The sequence below is a fragment of the Thalassophryne amazonica genome, chromosome 6 (genome assembly GCF_902500255.1).
Source record: "Thalassophryne amazonica chromosome 6, fThaAma1.1, whole genome shotgun sequence".
NCBI lineage: Eukaryota > Metazoa > Chordata > Actinopteri > Batrachoidiformes > Batrachoididae > Thalassophryne > Thalassophryne amazonica.
The window spans coordinates 41,026,896-41,052,154 of record NC_047108.1 but is presented as its reverse complement, the minus strand read 5'-3'; the positions used below and the strand labels follow the sequence as shown (position 1 = coordinate 41,052,154).

General features: G+C 38.5%; 1 protein-coding gene across 1 annotated transcript in view; it reads right to left on the bottom strand.

Moving 5' to 3' along the window:
- Positions 1-25,259, bottom strand: part of LOC117512091 — a 197,982-nt gene that overhangs the window by 136,799 nt on the left and 35,924 nt on the right. Inside the window, exons 9-18 of the mRNA XM_034172052.1 lie at positions 22,372-22,436; positions 21,991-22,137; positions 21,644-21,804; positions 17,775-17,913; positions 17,430-17,633; positions 14,291-14,441; positions 9,962-10,005; positions 6,218-6,462; positions 2,224-2,395; positions 803-1,003 (exon numbers count right to left, since the gene is read on the bottom strand). Of these exons, the coding sequence (XP_034027943.1) occupies positions 803-1,003; positions 2,224-2,395; positions 6,218-6,462; positions 9,962-10,005; positions 14,291-14,441; positions 17,430-17,633; positions 17,775-17,913; positions 21,644-21,804; positions 21,991-22,137; positions 22,372-22,436 (1,529 nt within the window). The remainder of the gene's footprint in view (positions 1-802; positions 1,004-2,223; positions 2,396-6,217; positions 6,463-9,961; positions 10,006-14,290; positions 14,442-17,429; positions 17,634-17,774; positions 17,914-21,643; positions 21,805-21,990; positions 22,138-22,371; positions 22,437-25,259) is intronic.

Sequence of the window (25,259 nt, the reverse complement as noted above, 5' to 3'; positions counted from 1 at the left end):
TGAGGCATAACTGTAAAGCGCTTTGCGCTTCTGATGCAGACAGAAAAGTGCTATATAAATGCACTTTGCCATTTATTTTCATTTAGTTATTTCTTTGTCTTGTTCATTAGTTGTGATATCTTTTGTCATGGGTAGCTGTAATTTACTGCTCACTAAATGATCATATTCTCTGCAGGAGATGTGTTATGTAACTTGGCAGTGGCAAGACGAGTTCCCGAGTGTGTGAGAAATTAGCTGACAGATGTTGCTGTTGTGCGATAACTGCATCAGCAACCCTTTAATTTGTGGAATCAGTAGGGATAGAACAATGGCCCAAGCGGTGACTGCAGTCAGGAAGAAATCACTGTCATATCGCTATCTTGGTCTATATTTAACCACACACACACACACACACACACACACACACACACACACACACACACACACACACACACACACACACACACACACACGCAAAAAAACAAACTAAAGAATATAGCCAGTGTCTGACTGTACAGACTTGCATACTAGCATCAATATCCTGTCTTGTATTTTTTAATAGCCTCAGACACCATTACCTCACCTTGGGCTGCAATTTGGGGTACTACATGAAATCTGTTCCTAGTCACATTAATCAGCATGCAACTGCTCTATTTGCCTTCACAAAATGTTTGCATGCTGACTGTATTCATCACTTAACAGTATGTATGGTCTTACATCACTATCTGCGTAAACATTATCAATTTGTTAATATGGCAATAAGGCAAATCCTTTGTGGTAAGTGCTTCAATCTCATGATATGGCTGACATAATGTTTAATCACCTCCTTTAACTTGGCCAGACATTCTGCAGTGCAGATGGTTTTGCTGCCAGCCCTCAATTTCACTGTGAGTGGCTTGTTAGAGAGAGCGCTGCAGTTGTCACAGCAAAGTAAAGGGATGTTGTAGTCGTTGCGGTAGTCCATCAAACAGGTATTGTTGCAAATCCTGAGGACAGTGCCATCCACTGTCAACTTGTATTTGCACTAAAAAAAAAAAAAAAGACCAAAAACAGCATGTGTAAAGACAGGATAGAGGAAAAAAATATATAAGACCTTTAAGTATTTGAAAAACATTTTGAATATGTTGCATCTGTAGAAAGTACAGTCAGGTACATAGGAAATTGGACAGTAAGAATTGTTGACAACAGAGTTGAGAAGCAACAATCAAGATGTACTATCATATTTAATTTAAGGGATTAAACAAAACATTGCATTAACCATTTAGGATCAGCGATCAGTTTTGAACACAGTCCCATTTTCAGAGGTCAAAGGCAATTGGATCTGAATAAAAGGACTATTTTTCAAACAAATCACCACTTTTAGAGCCAGTTTTCCTTGCACACTGAGTTTTGTTGGCATAGGATCAAATAAGCAGATTGTGCTTTTGGGAGTTTTTAGAGTACTCAGTTTTTCAAAACTGGCTACTCCAGAAAGATTTACAATGGAGTACAACACTAGTTGCATTTCTTAAACATTGACATAAGTGGAATCCAAGACATATTCAATTTTTTTTTTATTTAATTAGCTTATAATGCGCCAAATCACAGCAAAAGCCGTCTCAAGGCGCCTTACACAAAACATAAAATTTAAATAATACAAAATGAATTAAAAAAAAAATCAAATACATAATTAAAAGCAGAAGTAAAAGAATAAAACAGATAAAAAATAAAAACGATTGATAAGAGAATAAAAATGGGTTTTCAGTCTTGACTTAAAAATGTCTATGGACTCTGACTGCCTCACGGTCGCAGGAAGACTGTTCCACAAGGTGGGTGCACGATAAGAAAAGACTATTTGACCTACTGACTTCTTCTTCACCCTGGGAACACATTTCCAATGACTTGGAAATGTGCTAGTGTCCATCCCTCGACTTGTCGAAAGAAAACTGGTTGTTAAAATGATCATCTGTATGAACAAGTTTTTTCAAATACTCTTGGCCTCTGAAAATGGAGGAATGCTGTAATTCCCAAATGATTAATGTAATATTTTGTTAAACCTTTGACTCAAAGTCTACACTACAAACAGATTTTGACAGTTTAATTTCAACTTCAGTGTGATGGTGTAAAGGAACAAAAATACTAATACACATAGGCCAGTACTGACTGGTCCATGTGTATTAGTATTTTTGTAATTCTTGCACACAAACAGTGTCATATAAAATAAATAAATACATGCTCTTAAAAGACTATTTTTTTGTTACTTACAAAGTGGAACCTCTTGCATCTCTTGCACTGAGACCAAGGTACAACTGACTGCAGATATTTGGTGTTCATCTTGAAACTGACTGAAGACAGGCAGGCCTCACTGCACAGCTCTTTCATGATTCCTGTGTCATCAACCGGGGCCAAGATGATGGTGTTAGCCTGCAATATGTTCCTGAGGGATTGAGAATATGTGAAAACTCACACATATATAAGCTATACTATCATCTTATTGTCAGAAATCTGTATAACTGTGTACCAGAACTCAAAAACTGAACTTCTTATAACACTAGACAAATCCTTGGGGGGGAGATGGTTTAAATGTCATGACCAACTTACTTCCTCCGTAACAGTGGAATGGCACCATCACCAACCTACTGACACCCAATAACAGTGATAACATACAAATTAAGAAACATGAACACTTTACTTGATGGGAAAACTTTAGTTCAGACTTCTTAGATGGTCCATTAGTACAACTAACCATATTATCTCATATCTGTAATACAATGCTCACAAAGGACACACACTATCAATCAACATCAGCTAGCACTCTCTGCCAGTGAGGCTGTGGATACAAGCAAGGGGACAGAATATGGCATTGTGATTCAAAAGTAGACCTTTCCTATAAAAGAGGAGTAGGGCCCTTCTGACTCCTCTCTGTTGCTTTGCGCCTGTGCATTGTTAGATTAAACAAGCTACAGACATTTTTTGTGGAAATCGCTACCTGACTGGGTACCTACCTGACATCTGTCCATCTGCGGGAAACGATGGTGTAGCGTAGTTTGTTTTTTGCTTTTTTGTTTGTTTCTTTGGGGGTTTTTTTTTTACACTTTTCAATTCAATTTTAATTCACCTCATCTATATAGCGCCAAATCACAACAAAGCTGCCAGTAAGGTCTAACCTTACCAAACCCTTGAGCAAGCACACAGGTGACAGTGGTAAGGACAAACTCCCTCCAATGATTAGAGGAAGAAACCTCAAGCAGACCAGACTCAAAGGTGTGACCTTCTGCTTAGACCATGCTACCAATACAGTTGACAATACAAATACACAGGAAATTTTTGTCTTTTGTTTCTATCTGCACCTGTGCAAATGATTTATCAGTTCAATGCGGGAATGATAATCTCTGCTGCATTTGTTGTACGTGTACTGTGATGCCTGCTGAGGCTGCCGCTGTTGCTCCTTCCTCCTAGCTCATTGTTCAGCCCTCTGTGCACCTGTTCTGACAGTAAGGCGCCAGGCTGCACGGCGCTCTGCACACTGCTCCCACGTGTTGACACTGATGCTGCACATTTTCACATCCTTCTTGCAGACATCCTTGAAGCGCACGTGTGGTCAACAAACCAAACAAGTACCCTCTGCCAGCTCACCGTACAGTGGATCTTTAGGAATGCAGCTCGGATCCATTCTCCTGACGTGGCCAAGATACGAAGGGGCCTTTCACCAAGAATGGCAAACATGCTGCTCATGTTGCCGCATTCCAAGACCTCTGTGTTGGGCACCAACATGGAATGGGACATGAATGGGACATTTTTTGTGAAAATCGCTACCTGATTGGATGGGAGGACGGTAATATTACCAGAAACAAACATCCCAACCAAGGCATTTTTAAATGGATCTTTATAGGTTAAATTAAACCTGATTCACCTCGAGCAATCGACTAGGTTCATGCTTGTTTCCTGCACTGGCTGCGGCTTCACTACAGAGTCAATATTCACATTTTAATATGCTCTCTTTAAATACACAACATGCCCATTTCATTCTCACAGCTCCTCCACAATGTATGTCAACCCCCTCTCTTTGATCAACACAGAGCAGTGCCTGGAGCGCCCAATCTGAGAATTTCATATACGTTTCACATTGTTACAAACGCACATAGGCAAATTCATGTTGTAGAAGCTTACAGATAAAAAAAAAAAACAATTAGACACTGAGAAAAATAGTACTCGAGTAAACAAGCAAATATTCACTTGTGCAGAAAGAAAATAATTTCAGTTACAGTGATGTAGTGAAGGTTAGCTGTACCATGTCAAAGCAGGTTTATTTTGTTATGTTTTCCTCCCATCAAAATGCAAAAGATTTGGGCTCATGTTCTATTTATTGCAAAAACTGATTTTTCATCCTCCGCATGAGCTCTGCATAAGCACACCTCAGTTGAAGTGAGAAGTTGGTTGCCATCACTGCACCTGCTTTGGCCTAGAAATCGTAAAAATACCAACATAATATATTCTAAAGGTATCAAATTATAGAATATGGCAATTGCCAGTCAAAGTACATTGTTTGAACAGCAGAAATTTGTTTTAATACACAGTGACATACTGTAATGTCAGTCATGTAATGTCAGTTATACATAATTATGCAATAATTCGGTCAATGCCTTTGATTTGTAACATGGCCAGGATCTGCAGAATGACAGCTGCTTCCAACCTTATCTCCCAGAATAAAAAGAGCTGTCTGTTTTCTGGTTTACCGCAGTCCAGCATTAGGGGTCTCCAATTGGGCAGCGTAGTCTCATTTGAGGGCTTGCACTAAAGAAGTAAAATATGATGTATATGACGTATCTTCTCTCCTTCTGGGGACAGAAACACGGCACTTTCTCTGGGCTTTTGGGCAAATTACATGGCAAACAAAGTGAAAATACAAAGAAAAGGTGACAATGTGGTGGAAAATGGACGTGTTGTTGTTTGCTTATGACCCGGACCTCAAATGTGTCGAGGCATTTGTGCAGGTGAGAGAATGCAACTACTCTCATTAGCTGTGTAGGCTAACATTTACTGACACGACCTCTCGCATTTGCTTCATCTTCCCTTCTCTGCTGGTAAATGAGGGGAAAAAAAAAAGCGCTTTTTGCTACTTTTTTTGCAGCTGAAAACAAAACAGTACACAATTTTCTCGTTAGAATTGACACTGTTTGTGGGTATTGACTAATTCCCGGGTATATGGAGGTTTCACCGGAAACCATTTTAAACTGGCATGTCTTAAACCGGCAGGTTCTGCTAGGTGATTATTATTATTTTCCCTTTCATATGGCTAGCATACAGGCATAGTATGGTACTATACTTCCTACCCTTTTAAATTCATTTTACTAGTAAACAGAGCGGTCATGGCCTTAATTTTATCTAAAATCTGCGTTTTTTTAGTGAAGCTTCGGGCTAGTGGCTGGCGATCACCTTAGTATTGCTTCTGTTTTTCTTGTTGCTTAATGCTGACAAATGATACTTTATTGTAGTCTAGTCTTCCTGTTTCCCGATTTTGTTTTTTTCTCTCTGTCCAAGGTGCAGCTCCATCCATAAGTGGGAGTGGGTGTCTTCTTCTGTATTGGTCATGAAATAAACGGGATCTGTGAACCCAACCCCCCCCCCCCCCCCCCCCCCCTTTGAGTCTGGTCTGCTTGGGGTTTCTTTCTCAAATCATCAGAGGAAGTTTTTCCTTACTGCTGTTGCCTGTGTGCTTGCTATAGGGGTTGATAAGGTTAGGCCTTTTTTGTGTGAAGCGCAGCTTTGTGATTTGGCGCTATATAAATGTGTTGTCTCAATTTCTGAAGGCAGACCTTTGTTGTGATTTGGCGCTATATAAATTAAATTAATTAAATTGTTAACCCAGTATAGTTTGAAGACAAATTTACAATAAAGGTTTAGAATTTTCTTTATGGCTGTCTTTGTAACATCAGTCACGCCCATAGTATTAAGTACCTGTCAGGATTTGCGTCATTGTGCGCAGTGCATCTGAACTTGAAATTGAGATTATGATGAGATGTTACATCTATAATAAACAGAATGGTTTTATCAGCCAAGTTCTAAGAGCAAATGCGTCATCAGCCATGAAATGATTATAGTGTGGCATCCAGCAGGACAAAGCAGGACACATTGGCACAACAAATTGTGCAGCAGTGCAGGGATCAATTTCCTGCAAGTGTCAAGGTGCCTCAAAAGTTCCATTTTTGAAGCCATTTTACATTCAATGAAAAAGACATAGAAAGTCTCCCGGACTTACTGATTACAGTTGTAGCATTTTTTGGTGACTAGCTTGATGTGGAGATGGTGTGCAGAGAAGCATGTGTGAGAGCAGAAGACACGCTGTGAGTTCTTTGTTTGGTGAATTGTCTGCCCTTTGTCCAGTTTCTTCTTGCAGTGGAAGCAGGCAGTGGAAGAGCTTGCAGTGCTGACGGTATGTGTGGTCTCAATTTCTGAAGGCAGATCTTTTTCACTTGCAGTGATGGCTAAATTGCTCTTTTCAACCTACAGTGATAGTGCACATAGTTAGAACACAACTATATAAACAAACTAACAAATATATAATATAAACAAACAAACTAAATATACAACTTTGTTGTATACTGAAGGTGTTACACAGCACATACATAAGCATTTCTAAATAATTCAGCCAATTAAAAACAGTATGTCGGATAGATGAATAATGACCACATAAAGATATAAAAAAAAAACTATCACTTTTTAATGTTTCCTATTGAGCCACAATTATAAAATGCTCTGACTGATGCATCCTTAAAAGTAGAGCCTGACTAATATATCGGCCAATATAAGCCCTTTTCAAAGTACTCACTATCGGCCAAAATTCTGCCGATAGAATGCCGATAATTTCTCATAAACAGAACAGTTACTGAAATAATGTTTGTGTCGGCAATGTAAAATGTCCTTGCACTGTTTGTCCAGTAGATGGAGCTCTGACTCCATTCAACTGAGAGCTGCTTACACCCCAGCTTAAATGTGTTCATCACCGGCCCCCATAGTTCGCCGACACACTGCACTGATCGGCTGACAAAAGCATACAAGTAAGTTTATAAGGATGTTGTTTGTAATAACTTTGCGATTACATTCACCCCACATTTCTCCCGTTTCAGTTCAACTCAGTTTGATTAACTCAGTTTATGTAGTAATGTGTCAAATGCGCTTCATTGTGTCGGTCACGCTTTTTATTAAGCCCACGTTGTGTAGACCTTATTTCTAGCATGAAAAACTTTTGTTTCCTGCTAAAAGGTTGAAACATTCAGATTTACTGGTCATCCGGAAGGGTTCTGGGAATTACTGCTGTTCACCATTAACCCTGTGGGGCCGACGCCGTCGTATATGACGCCGCTTTATTAAATTGTAAATAAGTTTTTAATGACATGAGATAGAAACTTACTTTTTTTTTTGCTGAAAAGTTAACTCCGCGGACGTTCGATCCACCATCGGCCATCTTGGTACTCCTTATAGAAGATGTGTGATGACATGCGCAATGTTAGTGTCCAATCAGAATTGGTTCTCCGTCACATGGTTTTCCAAAATCCAATTGTAGGGCAGATTTTCCTCGCGTGATATGGCAAAGATCGTTTTCAGGAGTGATATCTTACTAGTTGGCCCGTTTGAATAGCCCCCTAACTGCTCCAATTGCATTTTTGCATTTTTTGAACTTGAAAATTCTTCTGTTATAAAGTTAATCAATATGAGGACAAAGCTTCAGCTTTTAGCTCATACCTTTTTTGTTAAGGGCTCAAAAATAAACATTTTATTAATTTAAAAAATAATAATAATATTGGCTGATTTATCGGCTATCGGCAAATCAGCCGATTTATCGATTATTGGCATTGTTTTCATCCAAATATCGTTATCGGCCTCAAAAAATCCATATCAGTTGGGCTCTACTTAAAAGGTGGAGATTTATTTTGTGACAAGCTAAAGCAGAAACAGAACTTACTAAGAGACAACTGTATGTGTGTATATGTCCCCCTCCTGTTGAAATGGCACCTCGGAATTGAGCCAAACTTGGCACACATATACTTTGATATACGGAATGTGACAGGCTAATGAGCACTTTAGTAGTAGTAGTAGTAGTAGTAGTAGTAGTTGTTAAGGGGAGAGACACATCTGTGCTGCAGAATTCATTCAAACCTGGCACATACACTTTCACATAGGGGAATGGCATAGCCTATTGAGCACTTTAGTAGTAGTAGTAGTAGTTAAGGGGAGAGACCCTTTATGCTGCATCATCAGCAAGTGTGCTAAAAGGTTGGTGTTATATTTTTTTTATTCTCTTCTTTGTCCTTTGAACTTTTTACATCTTCATTTTTGCAAGTAACAGTACCACAACAGTAGTAGTAGCAGCAGCTGGAGATGCTTTGTTAATGTTTGTTAAATGGTGTGATGACAGCTTCCTTGACCTTAATGTCCAAAAAACAAAGGAACTGATAATCAACTTCAGAAGGACTGGCCGGGGGCCTTCACCAGTAGCTAGCATCATCCATGGTGAAGATGTACAAACTGTTGCTTCCTAAAAGTACCTTGAAACTGTGTTTGACTCTGACCTAAAGTTTGTTCGGAATACAGTTAATATTAACTATCGACTCTGTGGACAACAAAGGATTTACTTGTTGTGAAAGCTTAACTCTTTTAGTGTTTCTGAAGGCATCCTATCTTCATTTTTTCTTTTACTGAAAGTCTTTAAACATTTTCTTTCATCTGCTGGTTTCATGGATTACCAATAAAGGACAAACTGCTTGAACTAAATTGTAAAAATATGCTCCACGATTACTGGAGTACAGATGAGGGACATGAGCTCTGTCTGGGAGAAATGTGTGGTCCAAAAAGCCAGAGGAATCATTGATCAAGCTGGACACATTCTCTCCTCTGACATTTCTCTCATGCCCTCCAGGCAGTGCTATTATGCACCCCCAAGGAAAATGAACAGATACTCCAACTCATTTATTCTGTCAGCTATCAGGCTGTTAAATACTGGGAAGTAGGCTGAGGCTGATTGTGGCTTGTGCTGAATTTGGAGTCTAATGAGTATTTTACAGTCAAACCTATTGTCCTTATTTACTGATGATCCTTCTAATCTGTGGGTACTGACAGGTGAGGGTAATTGTTGGTATGTTGTTATGGAAGTCTTGTACTTATTTTTGTTTGCTCCCTAGTTATTTAGAAGGTCCAATAAGGTGGGTAACTGTGAACTGCTTTGCCCCTCTGGGATTAATAAAGTCTGAATCTGATTCTTGAGCCAGCTTTAGTCACATCCTTACAATTCTCTGAAATCTGGGATAGGTGGTAGGTGATAGCTTTGTTGGTGAAAATAAAGTTACTGCAGGTGGTCCATGTAAGACAAATAAAAAACAAAATAAAAGTTAGAATTTTAATTTTGTAATATTTAAATTTCTACAAAAATACATGGATTATTTTAAAAATGTAAAACAAAGTAGCAAAGCAGGGCTATGGAATTCAAATTACTGTATTTTCCAGAAAACAAGTTGTGTTTTTTTTTATTTGTTTTACTAGTTGGAGAGGTACTACAACTTACACTTCAGTGCAACTTAAACCCCCCCCAAAGAAGCATTTCTGGTCTGGACAGGGGTGACTTGTACTTTGGAAAAATATGACACATTATTCATATACAAATAAATAAATACTTCTATGTATTGCATTGATCAATGTTGTGGTTGAACACTTTCGGGTCTGAAAGCGAGACATGGCATTCTTATATTTAGGAATGGCTACACTAAATAACCAGAAAGCATTCCCTTCAAAACCCATTCAGAAAGGTCTATCAAACCTCACCAGACATTTCATCAGTTGTTCTGTTTAAATGGGTATTTCAGTTTATAATATGCACATTCCGATCAGTCACAGCAGAGTAACAATATAGCTGCTGGTGTTGTGCAGACAGAATTTAAATGTACACCTTGAAATTGATTTGAAAGTTAAGCATTTTAATTAAGGATTTTAATTAATGAAACACACTCACATTCAGTTGTGCCATCAATTGATCAGATGATGCTGGACTAGCTCCTGAGGAGAAAAATCAATAATTACCAACATGTAAATAAACATGATATGAAAATCAGCCACAATATGATCCATTATTATATGGCTATGACCAGGGTTGGGAGGGTTACTTTAAAAATGTATTCCGATACAGTTACTAGTTACCTGTTGAAAAATGTAATCAGTAACGTAATCCAAGTACTATAATATTAAAGTAATGTAATTTGATTACTTTCAATTACTTCTGGATTACTCCAATATCAAATATGCTAATACAGACAAAATAAACTAAATAGAAATAGTCTTGACCACATAGTACAGTTTATTAAGCAAATATAATACTGTTTCTTTTACATGGCATACTCTGTTTTTACTTCACATTATGAATTAAGAGCACCATAATATTGTTTTAAACACACCCAGTGTTCACCTGCTAAATTTTCAACAAAAAATGCCAAACAAATGAAGGATAATGAAAACTCAGGTGTGTGCGGATGAATTTGTAATTAAAAGTGGCTTGCAGAACAATATACAAAACAAAAAAAAGTCTACTACTTGTTCAGTAAATTCGCACCATGTTTAACATATCAGTCCACTTATTGAACTTTCAAAATAATAACAAAAGCATAATGAAAACCATTAAGTAAATACTGTCAGTAAGGAGGCGTGATCGCCATTTTAATTCCGGGCAACTTAGTGATTTGCGTGAATAGAAGTTCAAGAAACAGGTGGAATATGCTGGAAAGCTGCGCATGTTGGCAAAGCCACAAACGGAGGAACAAGCGAGACAATATTTCCTTCCATAAGTAAGTGGTTTTGGTTCTTGTCACTTTGTGATATTTGGATGATAAACAGCTGTATGTTTCCTGCCGTACCTGTGTCACCCGATGACACAGACCATTAACTCTTCACTTATGTCTAGTTGATATTTTCCACTGCTAGACCGATGTCTAGTTAAAATACTTGTTGTTAGTGATTAAAATTGTTCGACGAGACTGGGGATTTTTTTTAATTTGCACCTTAAAATAATGAGATTATAATGACCCGCGCTGTGCCGCTCACACCCACACACAGAGATGTGTACACACACCACTGACTTCATGAATGAAACTCGGTCAATAAAGGATAATTGTGTAAAAATATAATATGTATATAAATGTATTGTAATGGTTTTAGAAGCTGCGTTGAACAGCAGCTGCAGGACGCCTCAGCTCAGCAGCTTGAACAGCGCAGATCCGTGTAACTTGCAGCACTAATATTTGGGAATGTGTGTTGTCAGAGTAAGTTTAATACTTTCCTAACATAATTTAATGTAATTTAATTTTACTGGCTCGATATCCTGGTCAAAATGGCATTTTAACACATATTTTGCGAGCGTTTTTCTGAGTGTGTCCAGTTGCGGATCTCCATTGAAAATGCATTAACATCCGGGTATTTCATCAATATTTTGCCCAGTTAGGAGATGTCGTGAAGGGACATTTTCGTTTCAAAGAAAAAAAAAAAAACATATTATACACAGATAACAGTTCTAGCTAGGGTAAAATTGTAGCGTAGTGGTAATGTCGAGGGAGCGAAGTGATGGGGGGGGGAGGGGCAGCTTTTGAGAATTTAAGCTAAAAATTGTCCATTCTAGGGGTACCCAAAGGGGAAAAGCCAGGTACAACAGCCCAGGTCCCTTCATCATGTCCAAAAGGCTGGGGAAGTTTGTTGAGTGGGCAATCTCATTCTGGGTTACCACTACATGGCCCTCAGTGAGGCAGTCAGTGTTGTGTGGGCCGCTGAAGAGGAGGTACTGCTGGCCCACCACCACCAGATGGCGCCCTGCTTGGAATGCGGGCTTCAAGCACGAGAGGGCGTCGGAACTACTGGAGTGACAGCTGTCACACATCATCAACACCAGCTGTCACTCATCAACCACATCCTCCATAAAAGCCGGACTGCAACTCCACCTCCCCGCCGAGAAATCAGCTACCACTCAGGTAACCTTCTCTGCTGTGATTTTTCTGAGACTGAATATTGTTCTGTGTGCAGCCGTTTTCCTGTGGATACAGTCTGAAGCTGGATTGGCGGATAGTGTGAGCGCGACGTCTTTGCCTCTCACTCCTTCCAGGGAAGTGACTGACAGGAGCTGCACGGGTGATTCTGTATCTGGAGGTGGAGGTTTTCCCTCCTGGAGGAACCAAGCACTGAATGATTGCTGGGTGTGTATTCACACACCCACCATTAACTGTTTCTGTTTCTGCCAGCAGTACTGGGTCTGACTGCTGAAGACAGTGGCCACCTGGGGCGCAGGACTTGGCGGCTCCGGTGTTCTTCAGACCCGTTGGCGGTGGAAACTGTGTGGGATCCGGCTCTTCTCTGGCCAGACATCATCTATCTTCGAGCCTGCCCACACATCACCTTGTGTATGATTGACCATCCTCATCCTCTGTTATTGTCTGTATTTCGTTGTGCGATTCACAACATTAAATTGTTACTTTTTGGCTTATCCACTGTCCGTTCATTAACGCCCCTTGTTGTGGGTCTGTGTCACTACACTTTCATAACAGTCAGAGTCCATGGACATTTTTAAGTCAAGACTTAAAACCTATTTTTTTTCTCTTTCTTATGAGTAGTTTCTATTTTGTTATGTTTTTATTGAGTCTTAAAGTAAATAAATATGAAATTGGTTACTGGATCCTTAAACTCTGGACATAATAAACTCTACATGGTGGATCCTTGATCTTTGGACATAAACAGAAATAAAATCTGTTAGTTTTTGTCAAAAGCATTTCCTTTCAGACATTATTACTGGCATGAATGTATTTCCATACCTATGAGCTGAGCTCTTGCAGCTGTGCTGCAGGTCAGGTTTATAAAGAATGCAAGACGTCCCATTTTGGGAGGAAAAAACGTTTTAGTCGACTGTAATTTATTGTCTGTATTGCAACGTTTGTAAGAGGTGTCATTTTATTTAAAGCGGCGATTCGTTTTGAAGTTAATAATTCCGAGCGGACTCTGTCTCAGAGAGAGAGTCAGAGAGCTGCGCAGCATTTGAAGCTGTGACAAAACGGAGGCCGATTCTCGTTTCTCGACTGCAACAAGACCAGAGTCCCAGTTAGTGACTTTAATCCACACAAAAGTGACTCATGATATTTTAATGGCTTTCAGAGGGGTTAAGAAGCGGACTTACCGCTTCTGAAGAGCAGCGAATCAAAGAGCCACGAGCCATTGAATCGAAGCATTGTTTCGATTCACGCTTCAAACTGGAGTCACACTGCAGAAACGGTTGATTACAGACGCTGTATTGAAAATCGTAACGGTCCAAAATTATAGCGTAACGGGCTGTAACGCAACTTTGTGCTAGCTAGAACTCTGGATAATATCATAAAATGCATTAAAATTGTAATCCTGTGAACTAATCCCCATTTTTACTAAATATACCTGTAATCTGAATACGTCTTTTTTTCTGTAACTGTAGCGGAATAGTTACCTTTTTTTGTATCCTAATTACGTAACGCCGTTACATGTATTCCGTTACTCCCCAAGCCTGGCTATAACACTACGTGCATTTCCAGTCTGATATTTTCCCATATCAGACCGTTATCGTGACAATCCGTCCGGATCACATATCAGATTTGTTACAAACCAGAAAGCTTAAAAAAAAAAAAAAAAAAATCAAGTTGGACATGAACATATTCCATACATATCTAAACAGCATCAGAAAAAAAACACACAGACTGAAAGCTTTACAGCTAATGACTGGACCATCTGTTAGCAAGTTCTTCACGGAGGTGAAGAAAATGAACAGGTCTGACTACAAGCCCAACAAGGTCAGCAGCTTTCATATTCGGGCGATACCACAAGTTTGCGTATATATATATATATATATATATATATATATATATATATATATATATATATATATATATAAAATAGACAAATTATTAACCTTGCCTGCTCGGTCTGTATGGGAAAATCAGACCGTGTTTTTTTTTTTCTTTGCACGAGCCGAGTGAAGCGGGGTCCATACTTTCAACACCTCGGTCTGATACTTTCCCGTACAGACCGAGCAAGCAAGGTTAATAATCCTTTACTATAGTCATGTTTTGTCACAATTTAAATAAATAAAACAGCACAAATAAATAAAACACAGAATCAACAAGACTAACATTACAGGTGAATGAAAACCTAAACAAGGATAGAAATGTGACATGCGTCTTTACACCTTTTATGGTCACACTTGTGACTCTACATTTCTGACATCTGTACAGTATGGCAGAGGGAAAAGGCCAACAAAAAGTAGAGTAAAACAAAAGTCATTCTCCACCTGATGAATCTGCAATCTGCGACTTGTATGCGGTCACACAGCTGCTGTTGCAAAAAAGCTCAATTACGCCCTCGCTGCTTTTGCTTTCAACCATGTTCCATATGAAGCCAGATGTGTGACACGTGGTACACTGCTGTGGTGACTTGAGTTTCTGCCAAGGAACACAAAAGTTCAGGGTTAAGAAAAAAAAAAAAAAAAAAAACTGAACCACTTACAATTTTTAAACTGGTATTATTTCCGGGCAATCCAATAAATCAGTTTTATTATGTTTTGTTTTTTTTGCCAAATATTTTGACTGCACTTTTAAATGGCTCCATCTATATTTATTTGAGGTAAGGTATTATGATAAATGTTACCACCAACTTCTCCAAAAATCCACTTTAACACTTCATATCTCAGTTAGCCACACAACACTTTAACTGTCACATGTCAAGTTAACGCGTTAAACTTTATTTTGACTTGCATAGCAATGTTCAGACATCTTTACAAATGCCTCAGCTAAAAATAAATAATAATCTCAAACGAAAGTTCCCACAATTGCATATTACATTTCATCATTGTGTGTTGGCCGTTAGAATATCTACTTTATTTCATATAAAGTTTTATTTATTTATATATATATATATATATATATATATACACACACACTTGTTGCTGTCCATTCGGCTGCTCCTGTTTTTTTGTTTGGGGTCGCCACAGCGGATACAGCCATGTTATGCCAGTTATGACACCTCACGGAGCGGCTAGCCGATCGGATGTTACGACACCTCACGGGGTAGCTGACCGATCGAAGCTGGACACCAGTTAAATGATATTTCCGAAAGTCAATGTAAGTCCAGATTTCTTGTTTCATTTTGGCCTCGGTGTCCTTTGTTAGTGGCGTGTGACTGGGCTTTATATTCATTGCTAGGAAAGTTCAACGACCAAAATACCAACATTAGGGGCGCAATGAACATGTTTTCACTATTATTTGATTTCTCTGTGCAACTGACATCGTTATTCAAGCATTCAAAAGGCTATTCCAACCTCCACACAACTCCAACCACACACAAGAAAGCTTGACAGTTCTTGTTGGAATGAAACCGCATCTCCCTAATCGAACAGAGTTGTGACGTCATCATGCATGCGAGTAGGTGCTGCTCTATTGCAACTTGAAAATCATCCATTCCTTTGACAAATGAATTTAACCCAGGTGGACTCCAATTAAACTGTAGAAACATCTCAAGGATGATCAGTGGAAACAGGATGCACCTGAACTCAATTTTGGCAAAGGCTGTGAATACTTGCATACATATGATTTGTTTATGCCATTTCAAACAAAAACTAATTCAGGTTTCTCTATTTTAAAATTTCTAAAAAAATATCCTCCACAATCTCAAACTGAAAGCAAGTCTTTACAACTTTATAAAATAAATAAATAAATAAATAAAAATGTCAAAGCCAAGATGATAAGTTGCATTATTATCACTTTACAGAGGCGTTGCTAGGCCGGTATCGTAGATTTACGTTGATACTACCCGGCTATACCCACCCGCTGTGCGTAAACAAATGACATCATGGCGCGCAGCCTAAGAACTGTCTGCAGAGGAGAGAAAAAAAAAAAACTGTCCGCAGAGGAAAAGATAAAAAGGCGAGACCTGTGTGTTGGTCCCAATATGGATATTCCGGATGATTTTCTCATGGACAATAACCACAATACGACAATAAACAGCAGCCAAAGCAGCCAGCTTGATGAGGATGTACTGCTGAACTTGGAGAGCAGCGCGCGCCAGCGGACACGACAAAAGTTAAAGAGAGCCAACTTTTTATGTACGCGTTACGTGTTGTGTATCTCAGTAAGTGATAATAATGCAAATAACATGCTGTTGTCGTGCGGTATGCATTTTCTGAGTCCCTCCGTCCATGACGTCTCCCACAATGACAGATATTCGCCCTCGTCAAATCATCAGTTTTATTGTCAGTTTTCTCAAGGGATGGACACATTTCCAAATCACTAAATATGTCTTGTATTTTATTTACTTCAATTATGATGAGATACAAACAATACAGCACTATATGGTAAATGTGTCTGCGGGAGGCAGTTCTCAAAAACTAAGTGACTGCGCAAGAAGGAGACGAGTGAAGAATGCCACCAAGGCACCTAGACAAACCCTAAAGAAATGAAAGGCTTCTGTGGTGGAGAATGGGAAAATTGCACATAGTGTCACCACTTATATAGCTACATGTTGAAGTGGTATAGAGGACGATTTGGTGAAATGGTGACCCCCAACTGAAAATGTTTCCACACCTCCACTGCACATGCCTAGGCTTCTGCCACCATTCTATTGAACTACTTATTTGTGTGTATAAACATTATCTCTGTCACCATCCCCCCCTGTAAATTCCCATTTCACTTATGCTTTTTACTACATCTTGCACCTCACTGGTCCCTTACCAACACTTCGCTTCAAGTGGTGACATTTCTACCCAACACTTCTTGGACTATACTTAACAATCCTGTACTAATTTCCTCTCACTGATAAATTTCAGACTTAGCAACAGGAAGTGTGAAACACATAAGCACACCGACCCTAACCTCTGCTCAGTTAGATTTCCCACTTAATCACAAACTTCTACTGCTGGTCCAAAATGCTTCCAAAAATCCAAAAGAAAAGAAATGAGCAGGGAAGAAAGTGAGTGAGCAAGCATATGAGAGAGAGAGACTGATTGATCTTCTGGAGAGAAATTTACTTAACCCAAGCTCTAAACCATTATTTTCTGATTGTTTAAATGTTGGTTATGTTCTAAAATTCACACATACAACACTACATGAGGTCCTTCTCATGCAGTCTCTCTCAACACATATGGCTTTGAAATGATATACAGCATTAAATGAGACTGTCAGTGTAAATGGTAAATGGACTGCATTTATATAGCGCCTTTCCATCTGTATCAGACCCTCAAAGCGCTTTACAATAATGCCTCACATTCACCCCGATGTCAGGGTGCTGCCATACAAGGCGCTCACTACACACCGGGAGCAATAGGGGATTAAAGGCCTTGCCCAAGGGCCCTTAGTGATTTTCCAGTCAGGCGGGGATTGTATGTGTAATTTCTAAAGTTTCACATTTGCCAAACGACTTAATGTTTGAGTTTTCACCTCTTTGAACTTGGTCAGACATTCCTCTCTACAGATGTTTTTGATGCCTTGTTCCACCTTCAGCATAAGTGGTTTGTTGTAACAGATGATGCTACAGTTTGCACAGATTACTTTCGATGATTTGTTTTTCCTGCTTAACAGGTCCAAGCAGGATTTGCTACAAAACTTGTAGACAACACCACTCAACATCGCCTCACGTGAGGCCTGTGCAGAGAAAAGATGTGGGAGCAATGAGTATGACAGTGGCAAGGAGGAGAGCAGAAGGAGGAAGAGAAGCAGAAAAGAATCATTATTATTGCTTGCACTGCCATAAATGTATTTATTTTTTATTATTATTTTACTTACAGTGCCCTTGTTACATATGCTGCAGGGAGACACAGTGTTAGACTTGAAAGAGGACAAGCAAGTCTTGTTGCAAAAGTTCTTCATTGTTCCCTTTGTATCCACTGGGGCCACAATGATGTTCTGAGGCTGGATTATTAACCTGTAAAAAAAAAAAAAGAAGCAATAAAAGAACTTAGAACTGTGAATATTTAATACAGTTAATGAACTTAAACATCAACACTGTGCAATATTAACTCAAAGGACGAACACAAGAGGTAAACTAATGAAGTAACTATCAGACTTGTCAATGGTCACGCACCAAGAGAATAGTTTTTTGGGTTTTTTTTTTTTTTGGTCAAGCCAAAAAACATTTTTTTTTTAGACAGATTATATTGTTACGCAAATGTGTTGTAAATTTAATTAATGTACACTTGTAATTTTGACAATCTCCAAACAGAAAATGCCTTGGGTACAACCCCCCACCCACATGTGCACACACACTAAGGGGGCCTCAGACCCCAGAGCATGACAGGATAATACAATGAGACAGTGCCATATCATCAACTCATCATTTTAATGCAGATGTACTGTGGAATAACAGCATACACATACTCTTAAAGTGCATATCATTACTAAATAAAATGTCAAATGAGCTGACTATCCTAAATTAATAAAGAATGATCAAACTATTGTATTGCATTTTATTTTTGGTCACATATACCCTGAGAAATTAAGTCAAACATAAGGAATTTAGCCTGATTTCACCTGCTGCTGGTAAACGCTCAGACATATGAAGCTGTGAGGAGTGTGACTTTGATGACATCATGCAGGTTACACCCCTTGAGGCCCTCTATTAAAATGAAAGGGAAAAACAGAATTTTCTAGTGTATTTTTTGTGTTCTTTGACAGTGACTATGTCAAAATGGTTAAAATGTGTGTTTTAGGAGGATGTAGTCAAATGACTATTAGCTGGACAGGGTTATTATGTGGACAGATTTTCCAAAGGTAATACCGTATTTTGAGGAGGAAAATGGGATTTTTTTTATTCTTTGTTTTTTTTTAGTGTATTTGAGAGAAACTGCAGAAGTGAAGCTCAGCACAGCGTGAGAATGGTCTTAAAGGATCTACTGCAAAGATTTGAAAGAAATGACATAATCTGGTATATAATTTTTAAAAGGTGGTGATGACTGTAGAAATATACAGTGAATCTGGAAAATGGTCACAGCGCTCCACTTTTTCCACATTTTGTTACGTTACAGCTTTATAACAAAATTGAGTAAATTCATTTTCTCCCGTCAAAATTCTCCTGACACCATAATGACAACTTTTTTTTTTTTTGCAAATTTATTAAAAATAAAAACCTAAGAAAATGCATGTACGTAAGTATTTATTTATTAGTTTGACAGGGACAATACAATCAGACATAGCTACAAGTCAAAGCTTGTAGCTGATGTGATGCATACAGAGTATAGCAACAAGTGCTAATTTACAACTCCCGTCCCTGGTTAGGCTTTTCTACTCTAACATGACCTAAAAACATCTTAATTTACATTTGAACATCTATAATAAATACAACAGTGCAATTCAAACTCTCATCTCACTCATCTCATTCATTCACTCTCATATGTTTACTGGTGGGTACAGTTTTGGTTTGATTTAAGCCAAGATTTAAGTTTAAAGGTGAACATTTTCAACTCACTGATGGCCTTAATATCTGTGGGCAGTGAGTTCCAGAGTTTACAGCTTTTGTAAGAAAAGGCTGACTGTCCAAACGAGGTTCTGCACTTGGGGATGGTACAGTTATGATTTAAGCTACCTCTTGTCCTGCTGCTGTTTGGTCTCCCTAAGTGGTTCTGGAGCCAAATTGTGGCAGCATTTAAAAAATAATTTTAGATAACAGAAATTGCTAAAACTGTCAAAACTCAATAAGTTATGTTTGTGGAGGATTTGACAGTGGTGATGACGGATTGGTTTTCTGTCCATAATTTTGATTGCTTGATTGTAAAGTGAACCAATGCGCTTTGTGGCTGAAGGAGCTGCCTGGGCCCATGCTGTCATGCAATAGGAAATATGAGAGAATATCATCCCATGCATGTACAGCAGGGCCGCCTGGTTTGGAATGAAGTGCCTGATAAGTCTTAAACAATTTATATTTCTTTGTATTGTTTTGGATATTTTCTTTATGTGTTCATCAAATTTTAGTTGCGGGTCAAGGACCAATCCTAGATATTTCATTTACTTGTATTTCGCTGTTTTGGAAAACTATTTTAAAATTGTGTTCTAATTTTTGTTTTTTGATTGAAAAGCACACAGACACTGTTTTAGTGAGGTTAGGGACTAATTGATTTTTGAAAAGCCACTGACTAACCTCAGCCATACATGCAGATAAAACATCTGCAGCTTGCTCTGGTGTCTTTGCGGGTGCATAAAAAAACTACATCGTCCGCGTAAAGTTGGCAGCGAACACCTGGGCAAGATAGTGGAAGGTCATTTATAAAGAGACCAAAAAGCAGTGGTCCCAGTATGGAGCCCTGAGGTATTCCCATCGAGATGTTTATCAGGGAGGATTTGTCCTGGGCCACTCTCACACACTGCTCCCTATCCTGCAGGAAAGAGATGAACCACTGCATCGCCTCCGAGGAGATGTTAAATGTGGATATTCTGGCTACAAGGAGGCTATGATTGACTGTTTCAAACGCCTTTTTATGATCCAAAAACACAGCTCCTACCACTTCATCCTTGTCTAGTGAATTTTTAATGTTTTCTATGAAGCAGCAGTTAGCGATCTCAGGTGAATACCCTGCTCTAAAGCCAAACTGCTGTGGGTGGAGGAGCTGGTTGGCCTCCAAGTGGTCGAGCTGCCACAACTTTTTCAGTAAGTTTTGACAATACAGGTAAAATTGTTATCGGCCTGTAGTTGTTGTTGTGTAGTGTTCTGCAATGCACCATGGGAGTTCAGGGTTTTAAATGTTTTTATTGTGGTTCACGTTAGTTTAACAGTGTTGTTAGTGTTATTGATTTATTGTGTTTTGTAGTTCAACTGGTTTAGTCAGTTTAGTTGCATGTCACATTTCCAATACCATGAGTGAAAAGTGATTGTATTTGATGTCTTCCGCCACCACCTGTTTGTGGGTGTGTAAAAATAGAAGTACCTGTTTGCGGCAGAATGTGGAAAAGGCAAAAAGCTCTCTGTGCGTGCGTGCATGTACGAGGGACGACAGACCTCGTATGTATAACTTCGATCAGAGACAAACTGTGGAGAGGTAACATTTGCTGTTTGGTATGCTCATGTATTTTAAGTCAAAAATAAATTCTGCAAAAACTGAACATTGACAGGACTAATATTTTTGGAGAAACTACAGATATTAGTTAACGTTGCTAATTACATTCTGGACTAACACACCAATCCAGCAGGGGGCAGTAAATCATCTTCATATGAAAGCGAGAGCTCATGTGTGCATGTCTGTTTTTCGTAAGTTCAATCCAAGTACATAATATAACTGTAAATACGTTAATTGTGAGCCATTTAAAAATCAAATGACAAAACGGAAGTAATAATAAAATAAAAATAACACTGAATAACAATAATAACAATAATAATAATAATGGTAGTGTGCATATGATAGGGATCTAAATAATTTATAAATGCATTAAGACAGTAAATTAACATAAAAAAATTACGGAATTAACAGGAAATAAAAGGGCTGACCTCTTCCAAAAACTGTTAAGTTCTAAGGTTCTAAAACATTCTGGACTCACATGCCATTCCATCTCATTATAGAAGCTTTGCATAATTTATTACCACCCTTGAAAAATGTCAGCTACCTATTTTATAAACACTACCCAATCTAGAGCCCGTGAATCCCCACGGGCAACACGCTAATACTCACTTAAGGCAGTAATGGCAGGTCTTGGTAACAGCTTTTTTGGCAGGAAATACTGCAAATAAACAGTTTTTAGAGCAGAAGACCTGTGGGTATCCCCTCTTCTGGTAAGCAGTCTGTCCCCTTATTATGCTCTTTTTACAGTGTGGACAGGACATTTCTGAGACCTGAAAATGAAGACAACAGAAAACAAGGTCCATTTATAGAATGTTACTAGGCTTGGTTTTACCCGCACGTTTTTTTTTTCCTGTGATTGTCAATGGGATAAATGAGTAAATTTGATCCACAAGACTTAAGCAATAAAGTTTTTCATACACAAACGTAAAGAGACCAAAGAAAAAAACAAACCCTACCATTGTTCGGTGAGGCTGGTTTGTAACAGCAGCTGATGTTGTACGTTTTAGATGATTGTTTTTGTTCCCATGAATCAACTGACTTGATGAATCGGCTGGAACCAATGATGCAAGCTGAGAAGTATGGATTGGCATATGCAAATCCCGCTGGGGGGCCAAGACATATACAGTTATGCCACTATGAAAATTTTCAGCATTCCTCAAATGATTTAACTCATTACACACACAAAAAGAGAAAGAAAGAAATGATTAAGCTTCTAATCAGCTGTTGCACAGTGTTGGCGTGATATGGATCACAGAAGAAAGAGCAATAATTACATTTTTATACTTCTAAGAACATCTTCCAGTATGAAAGAAAACAGGGAGAAAATATATACTTACAATGTCCAATTTGGGTATCATTATCTTCAAATCTTTCAACCCCATGAGTGCAGGTGTGTTACTTTCTACAAAAACATTTACAAAGTAACTTCAGCATAGAGTATATACAATTTGTGCAGACAAAGGTAATGTGGGCTTCTATCCGCAGAAAGTTTTAAGAATTCTAATCTGTTAGAAACTAAAAAGTTGAATTGTTAATGATCTATATTATAATAGCCAAGTGGCCTCTGTGTGTGTGCGTATGGCTTCAATCAGAGAAACTGGAAAGAGCTGACATTTGCCATTTGGTATGCTTTTGTATTTTGGGTCAAGGATGGATGATGCCAAAACAGAATGTTGATAGGACTATTTTTGGAGACATTACAGATATTAGCTAACAACAGTGAACAATGTGATAATTACATTCTGGGCTCTCACACTATTCCAGCAGGGGGCAGTAAATCATTATATATTACAAGCGTGCATGCGTGAATGAGTTTATTTATGAAGTTCTATGTTAGTACCTAATATAATTGTAAAAACACTAAAAATACATGGTTGACAAGATAGATTTTCTAGGTCCGCTCTTGCCCTGCAATGACGTCGACGTGCGTGACAGTTTTAAAGTTTTCCATTTTTCTGGATTAATTTTTTGTCCCTCAATGAACTCTTTTTTTTCCTACAACCTCCAAATCAAAGGTAAGGTGGACAATTTCCTCCATGAATTGCAGGTGTAATCAGCTGCACACTGCAAAACTTTTAATATATGACGGGACAAAAAGGAGTAAAACGTAAAGAGGATTGCAGCCTTTTGTGGTGTCCGATTTAGCAGCACATCAGACTGCAGGTCCCGTTGGTTTGAAAAAAATTAACGGCCAAGTGTCAATGCTGAACTTTAAATTCATACCTCTGTTACTGGACACGTCCACACTGCTATGTCTGGTACATGTGAGGGGTTGTTAATGGGAATACATTGCGGTCGGACAGGATGTTTTGTCCGATGCGAGCGAAAATCTGTTAATAAAAATTGGTTATATACAGTGTTTATTACATGGAAAACCACACAAATGTATTGGGACTTTTGTTTGTCTCATGAGTGCAAATATCCGGTTTATAGTATGACGGTTTACGCGAGTTCATTATATTAAGACAGTAAATGAACATTATGAAAAATTACATAATTAACAGGAAATTAAAAGGTTGAGTTCTTCCTCTAACAACTGTTGAGGCCTAAGGTTCTAAAAAACATTCTGGACTCATGGGCCATACCAACTCATTATAGTAACTTTGCATAATTTATTACCACCCTTGAAAAATGTCAGCTATCTATTTTTCAAACACTACTCAACCTAGAGTCTGTGGATCCCCAGAGGCAACATTTTGGTTACCTTTTAATATTATAACTTTGACTACAATCCTACATCAGAAAACATTGGGATGGTTTGGAAAATGCAAACAAAAAACCAGCAGTAATTCTGACATTTAGACTTCTATTTCATTGCAGACAATATGAACCAAAGCCATTTCATGTTGTGTGTGGTCAACTGAATTTCATTTGTTAATCCACATCCATTCATACAGGCCTGCAACACATTTCAAAAAGATTGAGAACATATAAGGGGAACCCCCCCCATTATCATCTGTGGGCTCAAGATGGCACTGTCTACATGTGTGACAAGCTGCGCTTGAATAATGATCTGAAAGAAGTGCTGTGATTCACTCTTCAGAGCAGAAGGTGGCAGTAATGTACCATGTGCACTGGAGTTCCTTGACTGTGGAGAGTAATGTTAACTCAGAATATGGCGCCATTTTGGTTCCAACTGCACTGAACTACCGAATGAACCTTCATTTTTTAAATCATTTAACCACATACAGCAACACATCCAGGTACAGGTACTAGCAAAATAAATATAAAAAGTTAAGCTATCAAATTTACAATTTATAATTTAATTAATTTAAAACATGATTTATGCGTCTGAAGCTCCGTAACTACATGTCATGCAATGACTTACGTGACAGTTTTAAAGTTCTCCGTCAGGTGGATTATGCTTTATTATGGATAATTTGACCCTCAAGCTTTTCTTTCTACAATCATCACCTCCAATTCAAAGGTAAACTACAATTTCCTCTTGTCTCCGACTCCTGTTGTAAATTTGCAGATTTTTCTGATCCATTTTTAATCAGCGTGCACACTGCAGAAATTATTAAAATATGATGGCAGATGGAGTAAAACAGAAAAATGTAAAATCACAGCCTTTTGTGTCTGATTTAACAGATGCACCTCAGGCTGCAGGTTAAGTCTGAGCACAGTGGGAAAAAATAAACGGTCAGACTTTTAATCATGGAAATGACTCCGGTCCCACTTTCCTCAAATCAGTGAGTGTCAGAGTGCTGAATTTCAATTTATATCTCTGTTACTGTGCACGCCCAGATTGCTTGGGGTTTTTAATGGAAATACATTGCGATTGGATGGGACATTTTATCCGATGTGAGTGAAAATGCATTATACAAAATCTGTTCTATACGGTGTTTATTACATGGAAAACAATACAAAAACATTGGGATGTTTTCCGTCCAGTGACTGCGAATATCCGGTTTATACGACGATAATTTAGGTGAGTTTTACTGTACATGGGACTAAACAATAATTTTATGATGTCGGCTTCCATCCCACACAGTTGACTTTATTTTCCCAAATTTTTCTTCTGTTCGTATCTAAAGGGAATCTACATTTTGAAGCCCTTGTTGTGTCTATTTGTGCATCCAAATGCACAGCAACCCAGTAATTCAGTGAATAAATAAATAAAATAGCTGGATTTACATGCATATAGATTGAGAGCGAACACTATTCTGGAATCAAGATGGCACCACAAGTCATGTGACTGGGTTTTTTCGACTCGTCATGTCAT